Here is a 25,311-nt window from a genome sequence, read left to right as displayed (position 1 = left end):
ACGACTGGTGTACGAGAACACCCAGGTCTCGTTGCATATTCCCCTCTCTCAGTTTATAGTCATTCAGATAATAATCTGCCTTCCTGTTTTTGCTACCAAAGTGGATAACCTCACATATATACATTATACTGCATCTGCCATGCATTTGCCCACTCACTTATTTGTCCAAATCACCCTGAAGCCTCTCTGCATCCTTCACACAACTCACCCTCCCACCCAGTTTTGTGTCATCTGCAAATTTGGAGATATTACAATTACATATACCCCTCAGCAGGTGAGAGCGTTCATTCTATATTCAGTAAATAGAAGCAGCCTCTATGGAATTCAGTGCAGTTTGGAGACCCTTAAGCAAGGCAATGTGTTAATGTATGTCTCAAATACCTAGTGGATATAAAATAAAGGATTATTAGTTTTGGAACATCATTAACTCAAGAAAATGCATGGCTAGAGAAATGGTGCAGGGCATAGGGCTTCAGATTCTTGGGGCATTGGGACAGGTTCTGGGAGAAACGGTACCTGTACATAGCTGGGACCAATATTCTCATTGGGAGATTAACTAGTAGAGTTGGGGAGAGTTTAAACTCATTTGGTAGGGGAAGGGGAACCAGAAAATAGCAGAAAGGGACTGTAATAATATCAGAGGACAAAAAGATACAAACAGCAGTAAAATCAGAAATATCCCAGAATTGCAGGGACCAGATTGCGGAAAATAACGAAAGTAATGGCGCAGGTATTATATTGTATGTATTATTAATTTGATTGGTAAGATGCAGGCACAAATTGCCAATTGGGATTTGCATTAACAGAGACCTGGCTCAACCAAGGCCAGGAATGAGTTCTTAATGTTCCTGGTTACCATGTATTCAGAAATGGAAGAGAAGGAAAAAGAGAAGGGGGCGTGACCATATTGATTAAGGATGTTTGGCTTGAGTTGAGGAACAGAGGGGGAACTGTTGCATTTGTTGATTTTTTTTATAGAGGCCCAAACAGTGAGAAGGAGATAGATGAGAAAACTTCTTGGCATATTTCAATGGCATGTAACAAAAATTGAATAGTAATGTTAGGATTCTTTAATTACACTAATATAGACTGAAATCGATAGATCACCACATATTAAAAACATCAAGGGTTACGGGGATGACTCTCAACTGTCCTAAACTGTCCTAGCAAGCCATTCAGTTGTAGCAAACTACTACAGGAGAGTTTAGTTTAGTTTAGTTTAGAGATACAGCACTGAAACAGGCCCTTCGGCCCACCGAGTCTGTGCCGACCATCAACCACCCATTTATACTAATCCTACACTAATTCCATATTCCTACCACATCCCCACCTGTCCTATTTTTCCCCTACCACCTACCTATACTAGGGGCAATTGCTAATGGCCAATTTACCTATCAACCTGCAAGTCTTTGGCATGTGGGAGGAAACCGGAGCACCCGGAGGAAACCCACGCAAACACAGGGAGAACTTGCAAACTCCACACAGGCAGTACCCAGAATTGAACCCGGGTCACTGGAGCTGTGAGGCTGCGGTGCTAACCACTGCGCCACTGTGCCGCCCTATGTGTATAATAAAACCGGACGGACCACCTGGCATCGACCTCGGCACAGGAAACGACAAAGGCACCCCCTGCCCAGTCGAACCTACAAAGTCCTCCTCACTGACATCTGGGGACTTGTGTCAAAATTGGCAGCACTGTCCCACAGACTAGTCAAGCAACAGCCCGAAATAGTCATACTCACCGAATCATACCTTTTAGCCAAATTCCCAGACTCCTCCAACACCGTTCCTGGATATATCCTATCCCACCAGCAGGCAGACCCACCAGAGGTGGTGGCACAGTGGTATATAGTCAGGAGGGAGTGGGCCTGGGAATCCTCAACATTGACTCCAGACCCCATGAAGTCTCATAGCATCAAGTCAAACATGAGCAAGGAAATCTCCTGCTGAATACCACGTACTGCTTTCCCCTCAGCTGATGAATCAGTACTCCTCCATGTTAAATACCACTTGGAAGAAGCACTGAGGGTAGCAAGGGCACAGAATGTACTCTGGGTGGGGGACTTCAATGCCCATCACCAAGACTGGCTCAGTAGCACCACTACTGACCGAGCTGGCTGAGTCCTGAAGGACATATCTGCCAGACTGGGTCTGCGACAGGTGGTAAGGGAGCCAACAAGAGGGAAAATCCTACTTGACCTCATCCTCACCAATCTACCTGTCACAGATGCTTCTGTCCATGACAGTATTGCTAGGAGTGACCACCGCACAGTCCTTGTGGAGACGAAGTCCCGTTGTCACACTGAAGATACTCTGTACTATGCTAAATGGGATAGCCTCAGAACAGATCTAGGAGCTCAAAACTGGGCATCCATGAGGAACAATGGGTCATCAGCAGCAGCAGAATTGTATTCAACCACAATCTGTAACCTCATGACCCTGCATATTCCTCACTCTACCGTTACCATCAAACCAGAGGATCAACCATGCTTCAATGAGGAGTGCAGGAGAGCATGCCAGGAGGAGCACCAAGCATACCTATAAATGAGGTGCCAACCTGGTGAAGCTACAATACAGGCCTACATGCATGCTAAACAGCAGAAGCAACATGAAATATACAGAGCTAAGCAATCTCATAACCAATGAATCAGATCAAAACTCTGCAGTCTTGCCACATCCAGCCATGAATGGTGGTGGACAATTAATAACTAATGAGAGGGGGAGGCTCTGCAAACATCCCCATCCTCAATGACGGCAGAGACCAGCATGTCAATTCAAAAGACAAGGCTGAAGCATTTGCAGCCATCTTCAGCCAGAAGTGCCAAGTGGATGATTCATCCCAGCCTCCTCCTGAGGTCTCACCATCATTGATGCCAGTCTTCAGAATATTCAATTCACTCCACCTAATATCAAGAAATGGCTGAGAGCACTGGATACAGCAAAGGCTAAGGGCACAGACAACATCTCAGCTGTAGTCCTGAGGACTTATGCTCCAGAACTAGCCACACCCCGAGCCAAGCTGTTCCAGTACAGCTACAACACTGGCATCCACCCAAGAATGTGCAAAATTGCCCAGGTATGTCCTGTCTGCAAAAGCAGGACAAATCCAATCTGGCCAATTACTGCCCTGTCAGTCTACTCTCAGAAATTGGTAAAGTGATAGCAGGGGCTGAATTTTTTGGCAGAGGCTGACGTCCCACTGCTGGGGCCATTCAATTCAGGATGGCGGCCCATCCCCTAGAGCTGCCAGAGGGTCAACAGCTCAGCAGACTCAGCATTGCTACTGTTAGTGGTGGCCACTGCTGATGCTGTAGCTCCAGGATGAGAGAGCCTCAATTCTGAGGCACCCTCGAAGAGTAGGTAGGTTTTTGTGGGAAAGCCAGGGTGCAGCACGCAAGCTCCGGCGACCGGTGAGACTTGGGGTATCGTGGTGCACTGGTGTCGCCGTTGCCACATGGGCGGATATTGTCGATGGCCAGTCCTTCTGTGGGCCATGGACCCATTAAGGAGGGCACCCCCGGGATCCTGCTGGGAGGTCGTCTCTCCATGTAGCGGCAGACCCTCCCTCTGTGGACAAAGTGCCCACAAGGGCAGGATGTGGCCCTTATTTGGGCCCTTACGTGGCTCAGTTGGCCACCCAGTGGAAGATGTTGGGACCCCTCCCAATGCCTTCCCCCAGTATATTGCCAGCCCTCCCGCCTCCCAGGCTGCCAGCCAAACCCCAATGGGCCGGGAAAATTCTGCCCATGGTTTCATTGACAGTGCTATCCAGCGGCACTTACTCAGCAACAATCTTCTCAGTTTGGTTCCACCAGGGCCACTCAGCTCCAGATCTCATTACGGCCTTGGTCCAAACGTGGACAAAAGAGCTGGATTCAAGAAGTGAGGTGTGAGTGACTGCCCTTGATACCAAGGCAGCATTTGACTGAGTGCGGCATCAAGGAGCCCTAGCTAAATTGAAGTCACCATCCAGGACAGAGCAGTCGACTTGGTCGTCACTAAATCCACCATCATAAGCATTCACTCTCTCCATCACCAGCACAAAGTGGTATGTACCATCTACAAGATGCATGGCAGCAGCGTGCCAAATCTCCTTTGACAGCACCTTCCAAATCCCTGACCTGTACCATCTCAATGGACAAGGGCAGCAGCCACAGGTTAACACCACCACCTGTAAGTTCCTCTCCAAACCACACACCATCCTGACTTGGAACTATATCGCCATTCCTTCACTGTCGCTGGGTCAAATTGCCCGAACTCCTTCCCTAACATCACTGTGAGTATACCTATACCACATAGACTGCAGCAGTTCAAGAAGGCGGTTCACCACCACCTTTTCAAGGGCACTTGATGTTGGGCAATAAATGCTGGCCTTGCCAGCAACGCTCACATCCCAAGAATGAATACAAAAAAAGAGGAGGTGGAAGAGGAAGGGAGGGGGCAATCAACACTGTTCCTTTCTGACTGGACTATACGTGAACAACTCATCCGACTGCAATACCTTCTTCATCATCGCTGCCTTTTCGTTCTTTCAACTGTTGCTCTTCCACCACTGCTTGACCAGGTGGCAGTTCCTCGGTGTCTAAAACAAGAAGGCACAGAGGTTGGCTTGTGGTGGGGTGGTGGTGGGGAGTGGGGGGGCAGGGACGAGAGAAAGCAAGAGGTGCACGATTGCACCATCTGTAACTTGTAAACCAGAAGAGATTGGGGGATGAGGGGGAGGTGGAACATGAGATGAAGGATTAGGTATGAGGACACCATCATCTTCGATGGTTTCAGCCCCACCTCTAGCCACAGCCTCAGGCATGTGCACTCCAATGATTGCGAGCACGGTCTCCTCCACCAGGATAAGGACATGCGGCCCTGCCTGTCCCCCTCCAGTTAGCTCTTGCTGCCTCCTGTTGTGCACCACCTTGTCCTGCAAGTGTGACAGGACTGTGTCAGTGAGTGTGGCGCAATGTTTGGTTATTGTAGCTGTCATGATTGAATAGCTGGCAGTGTATGCAAGTTGTGTGATGTGGGCGTGAGGCTTACAACAGTGCTTAAGTGCATGAGGAGGAGGTGAAGCTATGAATGTTAGGTATGAATCATGTTTGATAAAGATTGTTGGTAGGTGAGTGATGGGGCATGGTGCATTCTGCAATATGTGAGGCGAGTGGTGCAATTGGGAGGATATGGCATTTAAAGATATATTCACTGACCTCAACCACTCATGTCAGGTCATTGAACTTTTTGCAGCACTGCATCTAGGTCCTTGGGGCTTGACTCCTGGCATTTGACCTCTATGGCTATCTGCTCTCACTGTCTTCGCAATTTTTTTTCTGGAAGGGCTCCTGTGGATAGATCACATCTCTCTTCCTCTCCTCCATTTCTACCAAGGCATCCAGTGTAGCGTCAGAGAAACTTGGAGCACACCCTCTCCTCTGTTGTGCCCCCTGCTGAAGAGGACAGCCACTCAACAGCACGTTCAGCACAGGCTGCATATTAGTAGACAGCCTGACGTTGGTATGTTGCCTGCATTGGAAGCAAAGGGCGTAGGTTAATCATGCATCGCGATCCCCCCGCCTGTTTTCGGGGGTTATTGAATTTTGCCCCTAGTATTTTTCTGAATTTCACAGTTGCAAAAAAATTACTTGTGTGGTCAGCTAAATTACTATTTGGAATTCTTACCTCAGAGGGTTGCGGATGCTCCATCGTTGAGTATACTTATGGCTGAGATAGACAGATTTTTGGTCTCTCAAGGAATCAAGGGAGATGGGGAACGCGTGGGAAAGTGGAGTTGAGTCTGAGGATCAGCCATGATCATATTGGATGGTGGAGCAGACTCGTTGGGCCGTATGGTCTAGTCCTGCACCTATTTCCTATGTTCTAATGTTCTATTTATACATGCAGAACCAAGAAAGAGCTAAATAACAACAGCTAACTCTAATTAATTTAAGCTGCAATTTTCATTTTTATTAATACACAATGATAGGTCGCAGTGTCAAATTAAGTGAGTGTTATGACCAGAAGAGAAAGAGGTCTAGGGTTCCCTTTCAGCCTTCACCTGGTCTTACTGTAATAGGGTTTTATTTTCAAACAAACTGTTTTTAGCTCCCCCTTGCTGAATCCTTGTTCACCGCTTTCCAATTATAAGGTAAAGAAACAAGCACAAACAGGCTTTCTTAGGTTTAAAGAGAAAAGGTGAAATGTTATTAAACTTAAACTCTAATTCGGTTGATGCCTACGGATACACGACGCGCCCACGCTAGCATACATACATGATACACACATGCAGATAGGGAGAGAAAAGAGCAGAAGAAAAAATAAAGTGGAAAAGTTTGAGGCAATCTCTGAGGAGGGTTTTTTATTACTGTGCTTCGAGCTCGCTGCAGAGTCCTTGAATGAAGATATGGTCTTGCTTTTCATTGGGGCCCAGTATTCTTCTTAAACCTTGTTCACTGTAGGAGACTTTTCCCTCTCATGTCGTCAGTGGGTTTTGGAGTTCTGTGAGAAAGAGATGGGAGCAGACAGGAGGAGAGGAGGTCTGCTTCAGTCCCGGAGCATTCAGTTTTCTGCCAGTTCAAAACACTGTCTCTACAATTTAAAACTTGCCAAGCTGGCCAGTAGGGTAGTCACATGACTGGTATAACCACTTCTGGCTTTGTGTATTGGATGGGTCGGGGAATGGTCCTTTGTCTACAAATACTGTCTATTAATATGCAAAAATGTCTGTCCAGCCAGGGGCCTGGTAACTCCTTGTATCAGGCCTTCTCTTCTTCCCAACAACAATTTGAAATTTAATGTCCATGTGGCAAAATTAACATGCCTCATTCTTGGCAGGTGTGGGCCTGCATGACACCTCCACACCCAGGGGAATGAAATGCAATTTGAGGTGCATTTTCATTAAAAGGGTTGAGAGAAAATATATGATACAGAAAACCTTGCATTTCTCTCATTCATTTCCATTCATTCGTGAATCCTAAAACTTGCTAAAAGTGCCTGTCTTTTTTTGTTGCCAGTTCTGCTTTAATTGTGCCCTGCTTAGCAGCCCAGTAAACACGTGGTTCTTTGTTTTTTCTTCAGTTCGCCCATTTCAAAGACTGCCTACGACCGTTGTTCCTGCTGAGGTAATTTTTTTCCAGGAGAGTTAGTGGTGTCTGGGTCTATCCTGAACTCTCTTTCAGTGCTTTGCTGAGTCATGCACTGGCTTTTGACCTCAGGGGATGGGTGGTTCCCTTTTCCTCTGACTGTGGGGGAGGATTCTTCATTAATCTCCCCTTTGTTCTCTGGGACACTCCTACCTGCAGGTATTTGTGCAGACTCTGCTGCACGCCCCTGGGGTACTTCAACTAGGTGAGGCATCGCTTCACGGTTTCTCTGCCCCCTACAGGTCTTTCTTTGTCTCTGCAGGTTCCTGTAAATGCTGTCAGCAACTCTGGTGGGGTGCTTCTATTTACATAGGAGGATATGGGGTCTAACTTGTCAAATTTTCCAGGGTTGGCTGACCAGACAGTAGGGGTTTTCATCTGGAATTCCTCCCAGTCTTCCTTTAACTTGCCCTCTTGATCACTTTTCCCCTTCCCTTTCCAAACTTTTGACAGCCTTGTGCCTGCTTGTCCCCTTTTGTTCTTGGCGGGGATCCCTTCCCATTCACCAGCCCTTTGCTGGAGGGTCCCCCTAACACCGGTACAGGACTTACGGGTGCAGGCTTCCCTGTATGTTGGGGTTTCCCCTCAACCTGGCACATGTGGCAACTCCTGCAGTACTCCACCAGATCTTTGTGGAGTTTTGGCCAGTCAAACTGCTGTCTTATGCGGGCTTTGGTCTTTCATATACCAGCATGTACATTCACTGTAGTCTCTTGGGCCCTTCTTAATATTTCTCCCCGATACCTCTGTGGCACCACTAACTGGTGAACTACCGCCCACTCCTTGCTCTCAGGTCTGTGAGGAGAACTCTATTTCCTCATCAGTATTTCATTCGTTAAATAGAAGCAGTCAGGGACTCCCTCTGCTTCACTTTCAGACTGGGCAGCCTGTGCTAACTCTCGCAATATTGGGTCGGCTTGCTGAACGTCAGCTAGGGAGAATCCATTTAATTCATTCCCTGGGTCTCCTAAATTTCCAAAGAAAATCTCGAACAGGCAGACCTCATGGTCATCTGCCTGCAGTGCCAATGCAGTCTCCTCTGGGGGGGGCTGGTTTGATCATGGCCTGATCCACTACATATTCAGGGAAACTGCTGGGGTGCATCTCCTGCCTCTGCCCTGTCTCTCTGACCTCCTGCAGGTCTTTCTTTCACTAATGGGGGGTGGGGCTACCACCTTCAGCCCCGCCAGATCATTACCTCGGAGCAGGTCAACCCTATCCATAGGCAAACTAGGGACAATTCCTACGGTCACCAGTCCCAAAGCTAGGTCGCATTCCAAGTGCACCCGATGTACAGGTATAGGCATACACTGCCCTCCAATACCATTCACCACAATTCTGGTGTTCACTGCACTGTCTGGGGGAAAGCGCCTATGCTGGCATGCATATGTGATATACACATGCAGATAGGGACAAAAAAGAACAGAAGAAAAAACAAAGTGGAAAAGTTTGAGACAATCTTTGAGGAGGGTTTTTTGTTACTGTGCTTTGAGCTCGCTGCAGAGTCCTTGATTGAAGATATGGTCTTGCTTTTCATTGGGGCCCAGTATTCTTCTTAAACCTTGCTCATTGTAGGAGATTTTGCTCTCTCTTGGGGTTCACGTGTTGTCAGTGGGTTTTGGAGTTCTGTGAGAAAGAGATAGGAGCTGACGGGAGGAGAGGAGGTCTGCTTCAATCCCAGAGCATTCAGTTTTCTGCCGGTTCAAAACTCTGTCCCTACAATTTAAAACTTCCCAAGTTGGCCAGCAGGGTAGTCACATGACTGGTATAACCACTTCTGGCTTTGTGTATTGGGTTGGTCGGGGAATGGTCCTTTGTCTACAAATACTGTCTGTTAATATGCAAAAATGTCTTTCCAGCCAGGGGCTTGGCAACCCCTTATATCAGGCCGTCTCTTCGTCCCAGGAACAATTTGAAATTTAATGTCCATGTGGCAAAATTAATATGCCTCATTCCTGGCAGGTGGGGAGCCTGCATGACAGTGAGTGTGATTTTACCTGTCAGTCTGTAAGTTCAACGTACTATGAAATAAAGCAGCTATCAATTCATATCAGGCTACATCTCACCAAATGCTTGTTTGGTCAATCTATGGATAGATCGAAGAAGCACTTGTCCGAAAGACACAAATATCAATTCAGATCATGAGGGGATACTATTAATATGTCCCGAGTTTACATTATCATACAAGTAGATATAGGCATGCGAAGCCTAAAAATAAGACAGCCAGAGCACTTACGAAAGCAACTGACACCACTGAACCAAAGAAGATATTTACAGCAGACTAACATTTATAGAACTCCCACTTTGACATATATCATCCTGTACTGTGAGGGGAAAGTGAAAAGTCTCCAAGGAAAAGAAAGGGAAGGCAGAGGGGTAAATCAATAATGATTTTAGTGAAGTGTTTTCCATCAATTTTTCAAATGATATATGAGGGGAAGTATTTCATTCTGAAGACCAACCCATGTTAGCCTTCTTCAAACAAACTGGTGGGTGCTTGATCTATTCAAATAAAAAAAATGAAAAATTATCATCTACTCACAAACACAAAGGAAAATAGGAACAGGAACAGGCGATTTATCCTGTCGAGCCTGTTCCCTCATTCATTCAGATCATTGCTCATCTGCAACCTAACTCCATATATACACCTTTGCCCCATGTCACTTAATACCTTTCATTAACAAAAATCTAGCAATCTCAGATAGGTGGAATGCTGCTGACTGTCACTGGAGGAAACTGCAGATGGCCTTGCAGGACACCCTTGAACAGCTCTGGCCTAGAAGGTTCAGCTTCAGACTACATCTTAGCATGGGCAGCAACAGTGTGCGCTGGCTGGTTGAGAGGCAATCAGAAAGGGATGATTATAGTGAGGGAAGGGAGGTGGGGTGGACAGCAAGAGGTGCATGGTCACACCATCTGCCTCTTGAACTTCATACCAGATAGCATGATGAGGTTGAGATGGAAGTTCAGAAGGGACATAAGAGAGAAACATGCCATCATTCTCAAAGTTTTCAGTGACTCTGGATGCAACAGGCTTTGTAGCAGCTGAAACTGTGATGCGGAGCACCATCTCCTACATAGAGTTCAGGGGATGCTTCTTCTGCTCTGCTCCCTTCTATTTCTTGCTAACATGTCCTGCAAGGGAGAGGGAAGAATGCCAGAGAGTGTGTCGCACTAGTTTGGGTGATATGAATAGCTGGAGGTATGTGGAGGCAGTGATAGGTGGGTGTGAGGCTGCCATCAATAGAAGGTGTGTGAGGGTGAGGTGGAGTATGTGAATGTTAGGCCTAAGTCCTAGGGACTGCTGATAGGTGAGTGATGGCGTGTGGTGCATTGAGTAGTGTGAGAGGTTGATGGTGTGGTGGATATGGGATGACATGCGGATTCATTCACTGACCTTGAGCACTTGCACTTGAACTTTTTTTGGCACTGTTGCCAGGGCCTGAGCACCAGACTCCTTGCATTGACCTCTCTGGCCGCCTGTTCCCCTTCTCTTTGGAGGGAGTTCCTTGATGGCCTCCTGGTCACCTGCAGAAACATGGCCTCTCCTCCTGTCAACCTCCATGACTAAGGCCTCCAGAGCCACATTTGTGAACCTGAGAGCTCTCTTTGTGTCCATTTGCTTTGTTTGCAATTGCAGTACTGGCAGTCAATAGCAGCAGCTCCCTTTCAGCCAGTGCAGCTCCCCTAGAAGAGGGACAGATTGCCTTCAAGAGCTGAAGGCTAGTTGGAACACATGCTACGGTTCTAGCCTTGCCCGCTGTTAGGGCCCCTGTTGAGCATATAGCCATCCAGTAGCACAGGTGGCACTCGCCTCCAGGCAAATGAGGAGGCAGCATGAAGTTTGCTTGCTGCCTGCCTCAATGGGACTGTGCGCAGGGTGGGCGGAGGTGAGAGAATCCACGAATCTCGACCCCCATGCTCAAAAAAGGTGCAGACCAATTTTTAGCCCATCAATTTTATATTTTGTATTTCTTCAAACTAAAAATGAATATTTAAATGTAACTCCCACCCACCCTCTATCCTTAACCAGTCACATCTATTACAAATGGCTGAGAAAAGTTATTGCTACATAATGTTATACTGTCAGATGAACACATGGGCTGGTAGAACTTAAACATATGGATTGGTAAACTTATGCCCTGCACAGCTGAATTCTGAGAACATCAACTGTTTTTCTGGGGGTTTGGACTGAAACCACGACTGCTCAGTGCTATACACATTTCAAGCCACAAAGACAGAAGAGCTGACACACTGAGTGAAACTAACCAGTAAAGAAAAAAAGTCTCAGATCAAAACGGAGCATCGTTATTATCTGATGATATCACAGCAGCTACAGTATTTAATGCATGCGATTCTCTCACAACTCGTTAGCCACAAGAAATTCCCAGTGATTCAACCAAATTTTGAAGAACTCAACCACGGGCTTACCAATCTCCTGTTCTAAACCAATAGCGAGGGCCACATACTTACAAAGAAGTTTGATGACCTCACATACCATGTGAGACGGTTTTCCAATGAGCAAGTGACTAGCTGGAGATTCTTCAGGCACAGTGCTCTGGTTGAGCCGACACTCTCTCGGGCCTCACTTTGAACCACAGAACCACAAGTGCGGTGCAGCCTACATCTCAAGACTGCACCTGAACCTCAGCGGGTTTATATTTTTTTAGCAGGCTACCCCTCAGCTGGACCTCCACACGTTTACGGTAAGCGGTACCCCCCTCATTGAGGGACTTCATAGAGATGCCACACTTCCACTGCTGCTGCTTCTTCATAATCGCTCTTTATTTTGAGTGCCTGCATATAGCTCTTGCTAAGCTTGTGGCTGAGCATTCCTGTGGCAGTATAAACCCAGACTCTTGGTTACAAACAGACACTCAGTTTCCTTTGGGATTTTTCTGCTTTCTCTTGCTCATTTCAGTGTAACGTTCTAAAGAGTGACAAAAAAACCACAAGGACCGAGAGTATCATCTGCAACGGACCATGGCATCCAACAGCATATTCGATTCATTTACAACCTATCCACAGACCTTCTTGCGGGGTGAGTACAGGCCTCTTTTGTCTTTCAAGGCAGGAAACCTCACAGCCTAAGAGTAATCTTTTTGAAGATGTATCACTAGCTCTAGTAAGTTCAGTTCAGTGCAGCTTTCCAATGTATGACTGACTAAAGGTTACACGACAATGAAATGAAATGGAACAGATCAAAACTCTTTGCACATTGGTATCGGGTTGAGTGAATTAATAATTTCAACAGCTTTGGTATTTAAGAGTGAATTTGTGGCTTCACGGGACAGAGGGTGGGAGTTGTGACCAACAGAACAGCAACCAAATCATTATTTTCCAACTCTTTACTTTGTAATACACTTACGACAATCAGACGCAGTATGAAGTTAGTACTGACCACAAGGATTAATCACTTTTACAAAGCTAACATTTCCAACCGACTAAAGTTGTTTCTTTGTCGGAATGGTTCACCAGTATCCAACCTCCTCCCGGCCACCCCAATAGCTACCAGGAAAGCCAAAGGCATATTCTTTTCCTAGATTTAGATGGAATGGTCTTAGCTGTAAACCATATCTTGAATTTTGCCGTCGATGCCCATAAAGCAAAACTTAATTATTGCTTTAGGTTGAATGTGTTAAATTACAGCTTTTCTTCAAATTGTACCACTGACTTCCTTGTATCCGAAGCCCTGTCCTCAGGACTCTAATTGGTTGGGCTACATTTTCTTTCTCTATTAGTAGGAGCACAAAAATCTGACTTTAAATTGTTTAATTGCTAAATGATTAAATATTCATTTACATTTCTTATATGGTAAGTTTGATACATTTTCCAAAGTGGGTTTGAGCTGTTTTATTCCTAATACATACTTTAAAGTTTATTATTTTTGATACATTTATGGAATTTGGAACGTTATTTTTACAGGTTCTTATTTATTTGAGAGCAAAACTCATCTTAAGAATTGGATATTCAAGCGTAATCGGAATAAAAATTATTGTATGAACAGTAGATTCACTAAATGAAAATAATAGATGTCTGAACATTTGATTTTGCTTAGCTGAGAATATCACTTCTGGGTATCAGCTCCCTTTCAGCTTCGTTGCATTTTCACTGTAAGCTGTGTTCTAACTGGAATGACTGGCTTGGAGTGCTGAAGGTTATTATCAGTTCCTTATGTTACTTTTGAGGTTCTGCCAGTGACACCTATGAAGTATAGCAGTTACCTTTAGCAAGTACTTCTACATTGTTCTCTGTGAGTAGCCCCAACTGTGGATTCAGTGAAAGAGATCTTTTCCAGCCATGGTTTTTAAAATTGGACTGCTTTGTTCTCAACTTGTGGGTTAGAGCGTGCAGTTGTTTTACTCAAGAGGCCAATTACAACTTTGGTTGGTGCATTTCACTCAACAAGTTGAACATGAACCCTTTCTCCCCAGTGTAATCATTGCAATCCTCTAATTCTCTTCATCTGAATAGAATATGAGAACACATTTGTGGAAGTGTAAAACTTTTGCTATCAAGCAGTGCTGCAACATGAAAGCAAAATTGCAACTATCCAAGAAACAAATGAATAAAGGAATCAAAGGGTATGGGGCGAAAGCCAGAACAAGCTACTGAGTTGGATGATCAGCCATGATCATAATGAATGGCGGAGCAGGCACGAAGGGCCAAATGGCCTACTCCTGCTCCTATTTTCTATGTTTCTGTGAATGGGAAAAAAACTATGAAAGACAGTAATTAGGGGTAGACTGATGCCATCTTAATGCTATCAATGTAACTCGCATTGTAAGCTGTTTGTATAAATTAGGTTGCATTCACCTCACTGCAGAAAGTGCTTGTACAACTACCTCTCACAGTTGTTTCACCTGAAAGTGATAATCTTTGTGTAAAAACGTTTTTAAGTATTTCTTTCACAAAGTGATGTGTTGCCTTTTTTTTCATTTCTGCTTTACACTTGAATTACAAAGATAAGACTCTGCCAAAGTTGGTTGCCAGTGACCATGGAGAAGTCTGCTACCACAACTGCCCAACCTTCCTGGCTAAAAGAGGAAGTATAACTGTGGTGGCAGCACTGGTAAAATCTAAAAAGGGAAATGGGGATAAACAAAATTGTGTTTAACAAAGAGTTATACTGAATTTCAAATATTAGTTGCACGGTTATGTTTTGTTCCCGTTACAGTGGAAGTTACATTTTCAGAAAAATGCTTCAGATCATTATTGGTGAGCATTAGAGTTACTAAACACAAAGGCTTAAATTGCATTCCAGATTTAAAGAGATTTCAACAGTCATGTGGGATTTACAGGAGTTTAGTTACCAATAGTTTGTACCACTGCTCCTGACCAACTTCCAGATACCTGCTGTCTCCATATTACTGTCTCCATAAATAACAGTGCAGCTCTCACCAGCTAAAGGGCATTCGGTTAACAGGAACTTCACTTAAAGTAAGACCTTTGCCCACCACAAGGGTGTTCCCATGGAGAGGCCTCTACTGTATGCATGGCAAAGTCACATATGCCTCTGTTCTGTACTGTTCATTCAAAGGCTGGTGGTCAGCTCATCACAAAATGATGTAAAATGAGATTTTATGAAAGAGCTTGGCATTGGAAGGTTTACAAAGATTATGATGACAATTTCTTAAACAGCTTTGTGCAACTCAGCACAAATTGTAACTAAATATCATAGAACAGCTCATAAACATCTTCTTGAGCGTAAACATTTAAAGAAAGAGGGGGCAGTCTGCTTCACTTGAAGAAAAGTCAAGCTCCAAATGTGGTCGGCAGGCCCAGTGTTCTTAATTAAAGGCAACGCTTTGCCAAAATAAGTTACAGACTATTTAAGAAAAAAAGTTGTATAATCATTTTCAAAACCTCCTACTTTTCCTCTGATCCAGATGTGCGCATTGGGGAAGGTCCGAGCACATTCATTTAATTCCAATTGGCAAAAGGCTACAATTGACTAAACACTTGGAATATTCTTCACAGCTGTTGAGCAATTAGAGACCCTGGAAGAATATCCCTTTTGAACACTGTACTTAACATTTGTAGTGGATATATATAAAAAGACAAAATTCCTTTAGAAATGAAATAATCCTTTTGAAGGTACAAGTTGGAGGGGAGAGACAAAATTGGACTTTGCTTCCCACGTTTTTCAGGTGTGAAATGGTCCGCAAAATATGAATTCGTAGCGCAAATTACATGCAACTGAAAGACACCCAAAGGGCAGAATTTTACAGACCCCGCAACGTCGAGGGTCATGGCGGGCGGCAGGGGGTGGGGGTGCGGAAAATGCCTCCGGGAGAGGGTCACCACTCATCCCAATGCCATAAGGACCCAGCCCAATATTGCCGGCGATGGCAAGACCTCATGGCGGCACCGCACCCACCCCCCAACCCCCGCCACCCCACATCGCTCAGCAGCGGGATTGCCATTAACATATTGAAATAAATTTAAATTAATGAATTAATTACCTTTACATTCCGCTGTCTGTCAATATTCGTGTAATATTTGTGCTGCTGGCTGGCACTCCCGTGCCTTCGGATTTCCCGTCCAGGGAACCAAAGCATAACACTGGTGGGAGAAGGACGGAATAATGTTTTTATTAAATGTTCCTTTAAATATTTAAATTGAATGGTAGGGCTCGAAGCCCTGTAAAAATGGCATAGGCGCCTGCATACAGGCAGCTGACACCATTGCCAGGGACGGACAGCTCGTCCCCTTCACGTCATGGGCAGGGTGGGCAGTCCGCCCCGGCTATTTAAATAAGCCACCGTGCTTAATAGCGCAGTGGCTCCGCGACGTGTGGCATGTCTTGTTTCCGCCCGCCACCGATTTTGGCGCCAGGAGTATAAATTTCAGCCCAAAGTGTGTCGACCACCATATTGGTTCCAAACACTTGCCTAAAGCCAATTAAAATATTTCATTGAGGGTCCTTGCATTGATTATGGCCTTGATGGGGATATTAGTTTGTGCCAGTCCCTGAGATGTCAGTTCTTAAGCCTGCCTAGTAAGTCATGGAGGAATCAGTGAAGAAACAGCCTTTACAACTGCTATTTAAATGCCTTTTCCACCCCATTAAGGTAAGTGTCTGGTTCGTTATTTCCAGCTGCTTGTGGAACAATTTTGGCTGTCATAGCAGTACTTTAAAACATCTTCAATCTACTATTTGGAGGTTCTGGTTCTTTGGCCTCCTTATCTTGAGAGACAATGGGTAAGCGCCTGGAGGTGGTCAGTGGTTGTGGAGCAGAACCTGGAGTGGCTATAAAGGCCAATTCTAGAGTGACAGGCTCTTCCACAGGTGCTGCAGAGAAATTTGCTTGTCGGGGCTGTTACACAGTTGGCTCTCCCCTTGCGCTTCTGTCTTTTTTCCTGCCAACTGCTAAGTCTCTTCGACTCTCCACACTTTAGCCCCGCCTTTATGGCTGCCCACCAGCTCTGGCGAACGCTGGCAACTGACTCCCACGACTTGTAATCAATGTCACAGGACTTCATGTCGCATTTGCAGACGTCTTTAAAGCGGAGACATGGACGCCCGGTGGGTCTGATACCAGTGGCGAGTTCACTGTACAATGTATCTTTGGGGATCCTGCCATCTTCCATGCGGCTCACATGGCCAAGCCATCTCAAGCGCCGCTGACTCAGTAGTGTGTATAAGCTGGGGATGTTGGCCGCCTCGAGGTACGGAAAGTCCTCATCAGGGAACTCCTCTTTGCTGACGATGCTGCTTTAACATCTCACACTGAAGAGTGTCTGCAGAGTCTCATCGACAGGTTTGCGGCTGCCTGCAACGAATCTGGCCTAACCATCAGCCTCAAGAAAACGAACATCATGGGACTGGACGTCAGAAATGCTCCATCCATCAATATTGGCGACCACGCTCTGGAAGTGGTTAAAGAGTTCACCTACCTAGGCTCAACTATCACCAGTAACCTGTCTCTAGATGCAGAAATCAACAAGCGCATGGGAAAGGCTTCCACTGCTATGTCCAGACTGGCCAAGAGAGTGTGGGAAAATGGTGCACTGACACAGAACACAAAAGTTCGAGTGTATCAAGCCTGTGTCCTCAGTACCTTGCTCTATGGCAGCGAGGCCTGGACAACGTATGTCAGCCAAGAGCGACGTCTAAATTCATTCCACCTTCGCTGCCTCCGGAGAATACTTGGCATCAGGTGGCAGGACCGTATCTCCAACACAGAAGTCCTCGAGGCGGCCAACATTTGGAGGTACAGCAGCTATATTGCCTTTACAATTCTGCATAATTGTTGCTGTCATGAGTGTTCTGCTGGATTTGCCATTGGGGCTGCTGGATGAGGAACAACAGCACCAGCAAGAAACAATCCACAGAGCTGTGTTTGCTACAAGGGAGAGAGAGAAGGAGGCCTGGCCGCAGGAGGTCTTCAGGAATTGACCATCGTACCTCAACCTCACTGATGAGCAGTGTATCAGGCCTCTCCACTTCACAAAGGAAGTGGTCATAAGAGCTGCATCACTTTGCAGCACAAGCTTCAGTCCAAAACAGGAGTATGGACAGCACTGCCTGTGGCTGTCACTGTCATGGTGGCTCTGTTTCTATGCTAGATGGTCATTCCAGGCTGCACCAGGTGACATCACTCAGTGTGCGGTGCACTGTCGCATCAGGGATGTCCCCGAGGTCCTCCGATCCAAGAGGAACAACTTCATCTTCTCAATGGAGCCAGCGAACCAGGGTGAGATGGCCAGGAGGTTTTCCATGACTGCAGGCTTCCCTTGAGCTCAAGAGTTTATTGACTGCACCCACAGCATGGCATGGTCTGCGTTGAGGTCTATAAATGTATGTCAGTTGGAAGGGATTCCACTCCCTCAACGTGCAGGTAGTGTGTGACAACAGGCAGCACAACATCCAGGTCTGTACATGGTTTCCTGGCAGTCGTCATGATGCCTTCATCTTGAGCCCCTTATTGGGCATCAGACTGGTTGCTAGGGGACAGGGATGGCTGCAGGGGGTTAGGGGGGGTTGAGTGGGTATAGTGGTATGCCTTCTCCTGTCACATGCCTTCCAACAGAAACCTGAGCAAAGATCCCAAGAAGTTCTATAATTGGAGCCCTGTGTCCACCAGAGCCACGTGTCCACCAGATCGCTAATTCAGCAGAACATCAGCCTTGTCAAGCAGAGGTTCCACTGTCCTGACGTTCAGGAGGAATTCTGCAATGCAGAGTCTGCAGTACAGAATTCTGAGTCTCAAAATTCATGGTCGACTGCTGCGTGCTTCATAACTTTGCCCTAATCCTTGGAGCCACCTGGAGAGGAAGTAAAAGCTTGAGGATGATGAGCAAGATCACAATGACAAGGAAGAAAGTTTGGGTGGGGGGGGCGACATTCATCTCAACTGTCAGGCAGCAATTCATAAGAGAGGTTCACCTGAACACTCCCTGCTCCCATCTCATCAAGGTCATTGGACTTCTTGCAGCATTGTAGCTATGTCCTGGATGTACTGCTCCTACCGCCTCTTGCCTGATCACATGTCTGGAGATTCTTTACCCACTCCCTAGCCTTTCCTCCCTCAGTATGAACAGCACCTTCCACCACTGGTGGGCCTCATCCACTAGGACCCCCAGTGCAGCATCTGAGAATCTGATGACCTTCATAACAGCTGTTTCAGGCACGTTTGAAGTGTCCACAACAGAATCCAGTGTTCAGCAGCTAGCTCCCCTTTAAGAAGTACAGGCTGCCATTTCCAAAGCCCCAATTAGGCAAGTTGCCAATAAGCAGCATGAGTAGCATTGGTAGCCCATGTTAACGAGGCACGGGGTGAAATTTGCACTACTTAACAGCACCCGTATGTTCAAATGTGGTCTGTTTGCACAATGCCAATTCGGTACCCAAAGATGGAGGGGGTGTAGACTATTTTCTACCCCAAGGATTCTGCAAAGCAGCACATTTACACGACTGAACCATCGACCACATTTGCTTTCGTAATTCATTTTTACACAATTGTTTCTCAAGAACAATCAAGTTCTGGTGATTGAATCTCACCATATTTCTACATATAATTTAAAAATGACTCACTAAGCTCCCCCCATGGGTCAGCAAATTTATCCAGTGTAGCTAATTGCGCAGGACTGAGAGCAGCAAACTCAGCACAGAGAGTATGTCGAAACAGGGATCTTCCTAGTTTGCATGGTTTAGCAACTTTGTCTAGTGAGTAGCTGAGCAATAGAGACCAGAAAAGGCTCACGTCTGAAACCAAGTCTGAGCTGAGTTAATGAATCTCACAGTAACGAGTCAATTTCCCCTTCACAAGAGAAAAGAAAATTGGAAAGAGAAACACCAAAAAAAGTAATGGTGCAATAATAACCATTTCATTAGTATTATGAGCACAACCAAGTCAATGGAATCCTCCTCAATAACATTAAAAATTGACCCACTGGTTAGCAGTAGTTTTTCACCCATCTAAATTATGTTTTCACTCATTAAAACCTGTTGCTTGAAGTTTTACCATTGGAAAATAATATTGGAGTAAAATAACTGGTCAGTAGGGAAGGGAAAATGTACAGCAAAAAGATAATGAAGCAATTAAGGGCCTGGACATGAAGAAACATAGATCATGATCTTTGTGGCAATGTAGTAAATTAGTTGGTCATTTAGCTGGCTTCAATATCCAAGGATAGTGGGAAAGTGAGATTTTTAGCCAGGAAACTATAGAATTTTTTTTTAATAAATGGAACTCATCTAATTTATTTAAGGATTCCACCAGAGGAATTGGACTCTGTATTGGTTATTGTTTGTTCTAAGCATCCTCTGTGTCACAACATTATCGCCAAGTGTTAAAATAAGTGGGTGTGTTGTCATTGTGAAGATGACAATTGAGAAGCATGAATAATCCAGAGGCTTTATGCAGAGTATTCAAGGATCTGACACACAAATGGCCCAGTGCTCTGGCATTTCCATATCATGAGTGAACTCAGGTAATTGGTGACTGCAAGCAACAGCTTCATTCCATTCTCAGAAGTATAAACGTTTGAGACTAAGGGCTGCCTGTCACCTCAACCACTGATTTTATTTGACTAATTTTGTTATGCCCAGGCTGATCTATGAAACTCTATGTGGTATTGATAGGTGGAGGGGCCATCTGAGAAGCACAAGTTAACACAGATTGACTAATTCTACTGAATTGTGCCTGCTCCCCTTCTGTTCAAGTTCAATCATGAAGTATCATAGTTCAAAATCCATGGCCCAGACCACCTTACCCTGACATGAAGGTGTACAGTGAAAAATGAATAGTTAGAGGCAAAACATTCAAGGGTTAAATGACAAAATAGCACACAAGATGTTCACATTAGAGCTGCAAAAAGAATCAACCCTTCACTTTGTACCTTAAGTGTCAAAAGAACTTGTGTGAGATTTTTTTTCTCTCACTTCAGTGTGATAACATTTTTTTAAACCATTTGGTTCCTAATCTACATAACAATTGCGACATCACCCACCCTAACATGCTTACAGCATAAATTGCCTGAACTCATAGCACAAATAAAGCCAAAATGAAAATGAAAAACAAATTAAAATGAAAATAATATGGTATAACTAGAATAATATCTGATGATGTATTTGATGTAATTTGATTCCACTCATTAGGCCAGCTCCGTTGCTTGCAAGTAATATGGTCAGCCTCAATTATGGGATAACAGTCATATCAAATACTTCATCACGCAGTTCTCTGATTCACAATAACAACACAGGCAATGTCATCAAGTCAGATCTTTGCTGGTGGATATAATGCAAAATTAAACTTGAATCTTCATCTGATACCAATTTCCTGAAAGTAAAATCATATATGTTGTCTGCACTAAATATTAGAAGTGCTAATCTCAGGTAAAATATTTAAAAATGGAACATTGGCTAATCTGTGTTATTTCTTGTTTTGCAACTGTCACTATAAATGTATGAAAGAATCTATCCTTAACAAGTAAATACAGCTTCAGAGAAATGTGCCATAATATAAGGAAATCAAATTGAAAGTTGCTGGTTCATTGTGTCCGGCTCATATTGTAAGCTGTCTTTATGAGGATGTTGGACAGCTATGCAAATTGCTTGTTTATCAAAGCTAACTCACATTGCAATCTGAATGACCCAATGAAGGGGTTCGAGGATGGCGGATTATCATGGCTGTGTTATGCTGTAATTTGAATGCTTATAACTGTGCTTACAAGTTCTTATTGAAAATCACTCACCAGTGTAATTTCTATCCCCAAATGCTGGTCGAGGACCAAAGGCCTGATTCTGATCTGTATGCATTTGTCATAAATTGGCATGCATTACAGCAGAATTTGATTTGTCAAGCTAAGACAGATGAGTGATAATTAGAAACAGGACCATGGATGTTTTAACAATAAGGAAATTAACTAATCAATGCATTTGTAGTTAATCTCTACAATCCGTTTAAATCGGCCACAAAGGACAATTTTGTCTTGCTACTTGATAATAAATAGTTTAGAGATGCACCATTGTGGTGAAAGTTATACATAGTCTGTATAAAGAAAGTGCTTCAACAAGTTAAATGGATTTTCTCCAGTCTTTCTTTCTTATCAATGTATTCTATAAAATCAACAGCAACTTGCATTTTTATTGTGCTTTTAACAGAGAAAGGCATCTCAAAGCCCTTCACAGAGGCATGCGGAAAAAAACACATGTTGAAGTAAAGAATAGAGATTTGGAGGGGGTAACCAAAGCTTTGGTCAATGAGATGGGTTTCAAGGAGGGACTTAAAGGAAGAGAGAGGTATGGAAAGTCTTAGGGATGGAATTGCAGAGAGTAGGCCTTAGGTAGTTGAAGCTCCATTTCCAATGGTGAGGCCAAGACAGGGGGAGATATTCAAGAGTCAGATGAATGCAGGATTTGGGGTGGGGGATGGGGGCAGGGTAGTTTTTGAAGCAGGAGTAAGTTACAAATATAGAGACAAGTGAAGCCGTAGAGGTACTTAAATATAAATCATGCATGTATACAGTCAAACAGAGGAGGCATCTAACATTACTGACATTCCTTCATCTTAAATATTCAATTTTCAATTAATGTGGCAACTCATGTTTTTAGTTCACTTGTTATGATTTTCTTTTCTTCATCATTGCATTTTTCAGAGTTGAAATCCAGATACATATATTATGGCTCTACTACTTAATTTTATGGTTCTTACTGGAAAGTGCATAGATGCATTGGATGGTTTTACATGATTGTGCATGCACTAAGATCAATGCATGATTAATGGTTTAAACATTACATTTGGGCTTGGTCCCTGAGATTCAGTTGACTAGAGAGACTGGCCCTGTTAGGTCATTTTTATTGGCTTATTTCCCTTCTTGTGTTGGTCTCCTTATTCCTCTTAGGATAAAGCTTGGGCTTTTGGGAGAAGGGTCACATCTACCAAGTATTTCTCCAGTTCCAGACAGTGACCAAACATTATTAGTTCCAATGGAAATATTATCCTATAGGTGTTTCAATGTGGGGAGAACTGCACGCCATTACTGTAGGACGATGCACTTCCTGCTAGTTAACTGAATATTATGACAGGCTGTCTATTGCTCTGTAGGCCTCAATCTGCAATGGTTCTGAGGTAAGTCATGGCCTCTATACATAATTACCATCTCAGACAATTGTCCAGATTGGTTGAATATGGGGATGTGATCAAAACATGTGCAGTAGACTGACCTTCAGGCTGCAGCCCCTTTATACAGTTAGCTGCATCTTGTTGTAATATATTCTTTTTGCTAATCTATTTAGGTTATTCAAAGAACATTATTAACTTGCAATTATAATTGATGCTGTAAATTTCTCCACTCCTACCTTAGAACACCCATCTATAGAAACTTGTAGAGAATCAGTTCTGCAAGTGAAATAGGGAAATGAACTGTGCATTACTGAAGCTGGAAAAACCTTTCATTACTGAAAGGGATAACATACTTGGTTTGATGTGAACCTGTGACTGTTGTCTTACCTTGGTTGGTTTGTGAATTAAATATGTTTACATTGTATATGTGAGAACTGGGAACTTTTCACGTGCATACCATTTTGGTTCAGAATGGTGCACAACGATCTAGCTTTAAATTATTGTAACTGCGAAGAGTAAGAATTCAGAATATTTGTATTAAAATTACTACAAATGAGAGTCTGGGATGTTTGTATTGCATCAATTGGGCATACCTGCCCATATCTATAGGAATGAGAGGTGAGAATGTATTGTCGATGCCAGGAATAAAGGTGGGGTGTCCGAGCATAATTCAAGTCTCGTGTGCTATGGATAAGTCACATTATGTGGACTTTGATCCTATCATGGAAATTCTGAAATTGTAGATTACTTTGTTAATCCCATCATTTTACATTGAAAACCTTTTATTTCAAAACAGTGCTTATTTTACCATTGCTTATTAATTCTCAGTATTACAAATTGTGTTGAAGTCTTTATGGAACAGAATCTATTACAAATGTAAGTCTTTGATAGAATCTTACAAGACCGTGAAAGATGGTTCTACAAAAATGAGCATACGGACATACAAATTAGGAGCAGGAGTAGGCTACTCGGCCCCTCGAGAAAAAAATAAGAGAAAAGAAGAAACTAGCGTTATAAACAAAAATAGTATTTAAGTGCTTAACCACCCATGGAATTTATGTACGATTGTGATTTCACCCTCTATCAACGTGACCTTATAGTTTCTCCAACTGAACACTGTATATCAAATCTCAGACTCTTTTCCAATTGAAAATGGTCAAGGATGAAATTCAGACCTGTATGTATTTGTCCTATGCTAGTTCAAGTTAATTTGAGAATAGTAGCGTTAATAAAGCATGAAAACCAAAGCAAGAACTTCACTTGGGTATGGAGTTTATCCCTTGAACATTTCAAACTTTGTATGGTTGTTAACCCTTGGTTCCAGTGAAAATGATTGGCTTTGCTTCAGATTGAATTGACTTGCGCAGGTGACGAGGCTATTGGTAATGCACAGGAGAGGATGAGCAGATAAGCAAATTTGGGCCGATTATTTCAGGAGCCTCCCATGGCAGAGATTCACTTGTGCCAGGCACAGGTCAGAAGATGATGGGGTGAGGGGGTACAGGGTGGTGCAGTTGACCTCTCAAATTGGTACACATCATATAGTGATGTCCAATTCTTGGGGCGAAGAAGAAGGTTGTAATGTTGGTGATAGTGAGACTCACTCCCATTGAATATTTAAATCAGGTTCATTGCACAGTTTCACAATTTGAGGTCAAGCTCTTCCCCGAGCACCACTTCACCCATGCAAATGGATGTATTGGTAGTTCAGCGAGTTGGCCTATTCAAAGAGGATTCTTAAAGGGAGATTATTGTTCCACAGTTGTTATTGCAAGTGTTTGTTTGCATTTCCAGTCGGATTTTGAAGTATTTTTTCCTCTGAGTTACCAATGCAGATGCCCAATCCCAATTATTGCATTCTCGCAAAACTGGGCATCTGTCAGCAACATAATAACGGAGCAATTTTAACAGAAAAGAACAAGCAAATTCTGTTGGAATGACAACTTACAACAACAAAAAATAAGACGGAATTGCCATTCCTGATTGTTATCCAGTGAGCCCTGTTGGAAAGTGGATGTATAAGGACAGAACTGAGTTCAGCTATGTTATTTATAATTTTTATATTGATATTATTAACATAGCATAAACGGAAGTTGGATTGGGAGATTACAACTTGTCTGAAAGTTCTATAAAGGAAGTAACTAACAGCATTTTGATAGGCTGAAGAATTCAATTTTCTTATAAATTATGGTTCATATAGCCAACAGTAAGGATAAGCAAATAAAAGCAAAATACTGCAGATGCTGGAAATCTGAAATAAAAACAAGAAATGATGGAAATACGCAGCAGGTCTGGCAGCATCTGTGGAGAGAGAAGCAGAGTTAACGTTTCAGGTCAGTGATCCTTCATCAGAACTGGCAAATATTAGCATCCAGTTGCAGCTTCAATCCTCATTCCAGGTTCTAGTCTGAAATTTCTTCATGTCATTTAAGGAACGTGGAGATGAACTCATTCTTTCCAGCCCCTCTCCAGACCATATTGCTGGAAAATGTAGATGCAAACTCGCTTCAGACATAGATCCTATGTCCCTAGGACTATGTACAAATCCTTCAACATTCCAGTTGATCAGTTCACTTTTCCTGAGTAATGATCCATACCTCACCACTGCA

General features: G+C 43.9%; 1 protein-coding gene and 1 long non-coding RNA gene across 4 annotated transcripts in view; one reads left to right on the top strand and one right to left on the bottom strand.

The window, feature by feature from the left end:
• LOC137347168 (uncharacterized) overlaps nt 1-11,706 on the bottom strand; it is a 32,035-nt gene extending 20,329 nt beyond the window's left edge. Inside the window, exon 1 of the long non-coding RNA XR_010968883.1 lies at nt 11,604-11,706. This is a non-coding gene — a long non-coding RNA (uncharacterized lncRNA). The remainder of the gene's footprint in view (nt 1-11,603) is intronic.
• runx3 (RUNX family transcription factor 3) overlaps nt 11,665-25,311 on the top strand; it is a 198,081-nt gene continuing 184,434 nt past the window's right edge. The window contains exons 1-2 of one of the 3 annotated variants that reach the window (XM_068011342.1): nt 11,665-11,836; nt 12,052-12,171. In XM_068011342.1, coding sequence (XP_067867443.1) covers nt 12,114-12,171 — 58 coding nt within the window. In that variant the 5' untranslated portion in view covers nt 11,665-11,836; nt 12,052-12,113. The remainder of the gene's footprint in view (nt 11,837-12,051; nt 12,172-25,311) is intronic. The other 2 variants (XM_068011340.1, XM_068011341.1) reach the window with 2 other exon arrangements.

The sequence above is a fragment of the Heterodontus francisci genome, chromosome 31 (genome assembly GCF_036365525.1).
Source record: "Heterodontus francisci isolate sHetFra1 chromosome 31, sHetFra1.hap1, whole genome shotgun sequence".
NCBI classification, from domain to species: domain Eukaryota; kingdom Metazoa; phylum Chordata; class Chondrichthyes; order Heterodontiformes; family Heterodontidae; genus Heterodontus; species Heterodontus francisci.
This window is presented reverse-complemented; position numbering and strand designations above follow the sequence as displayed.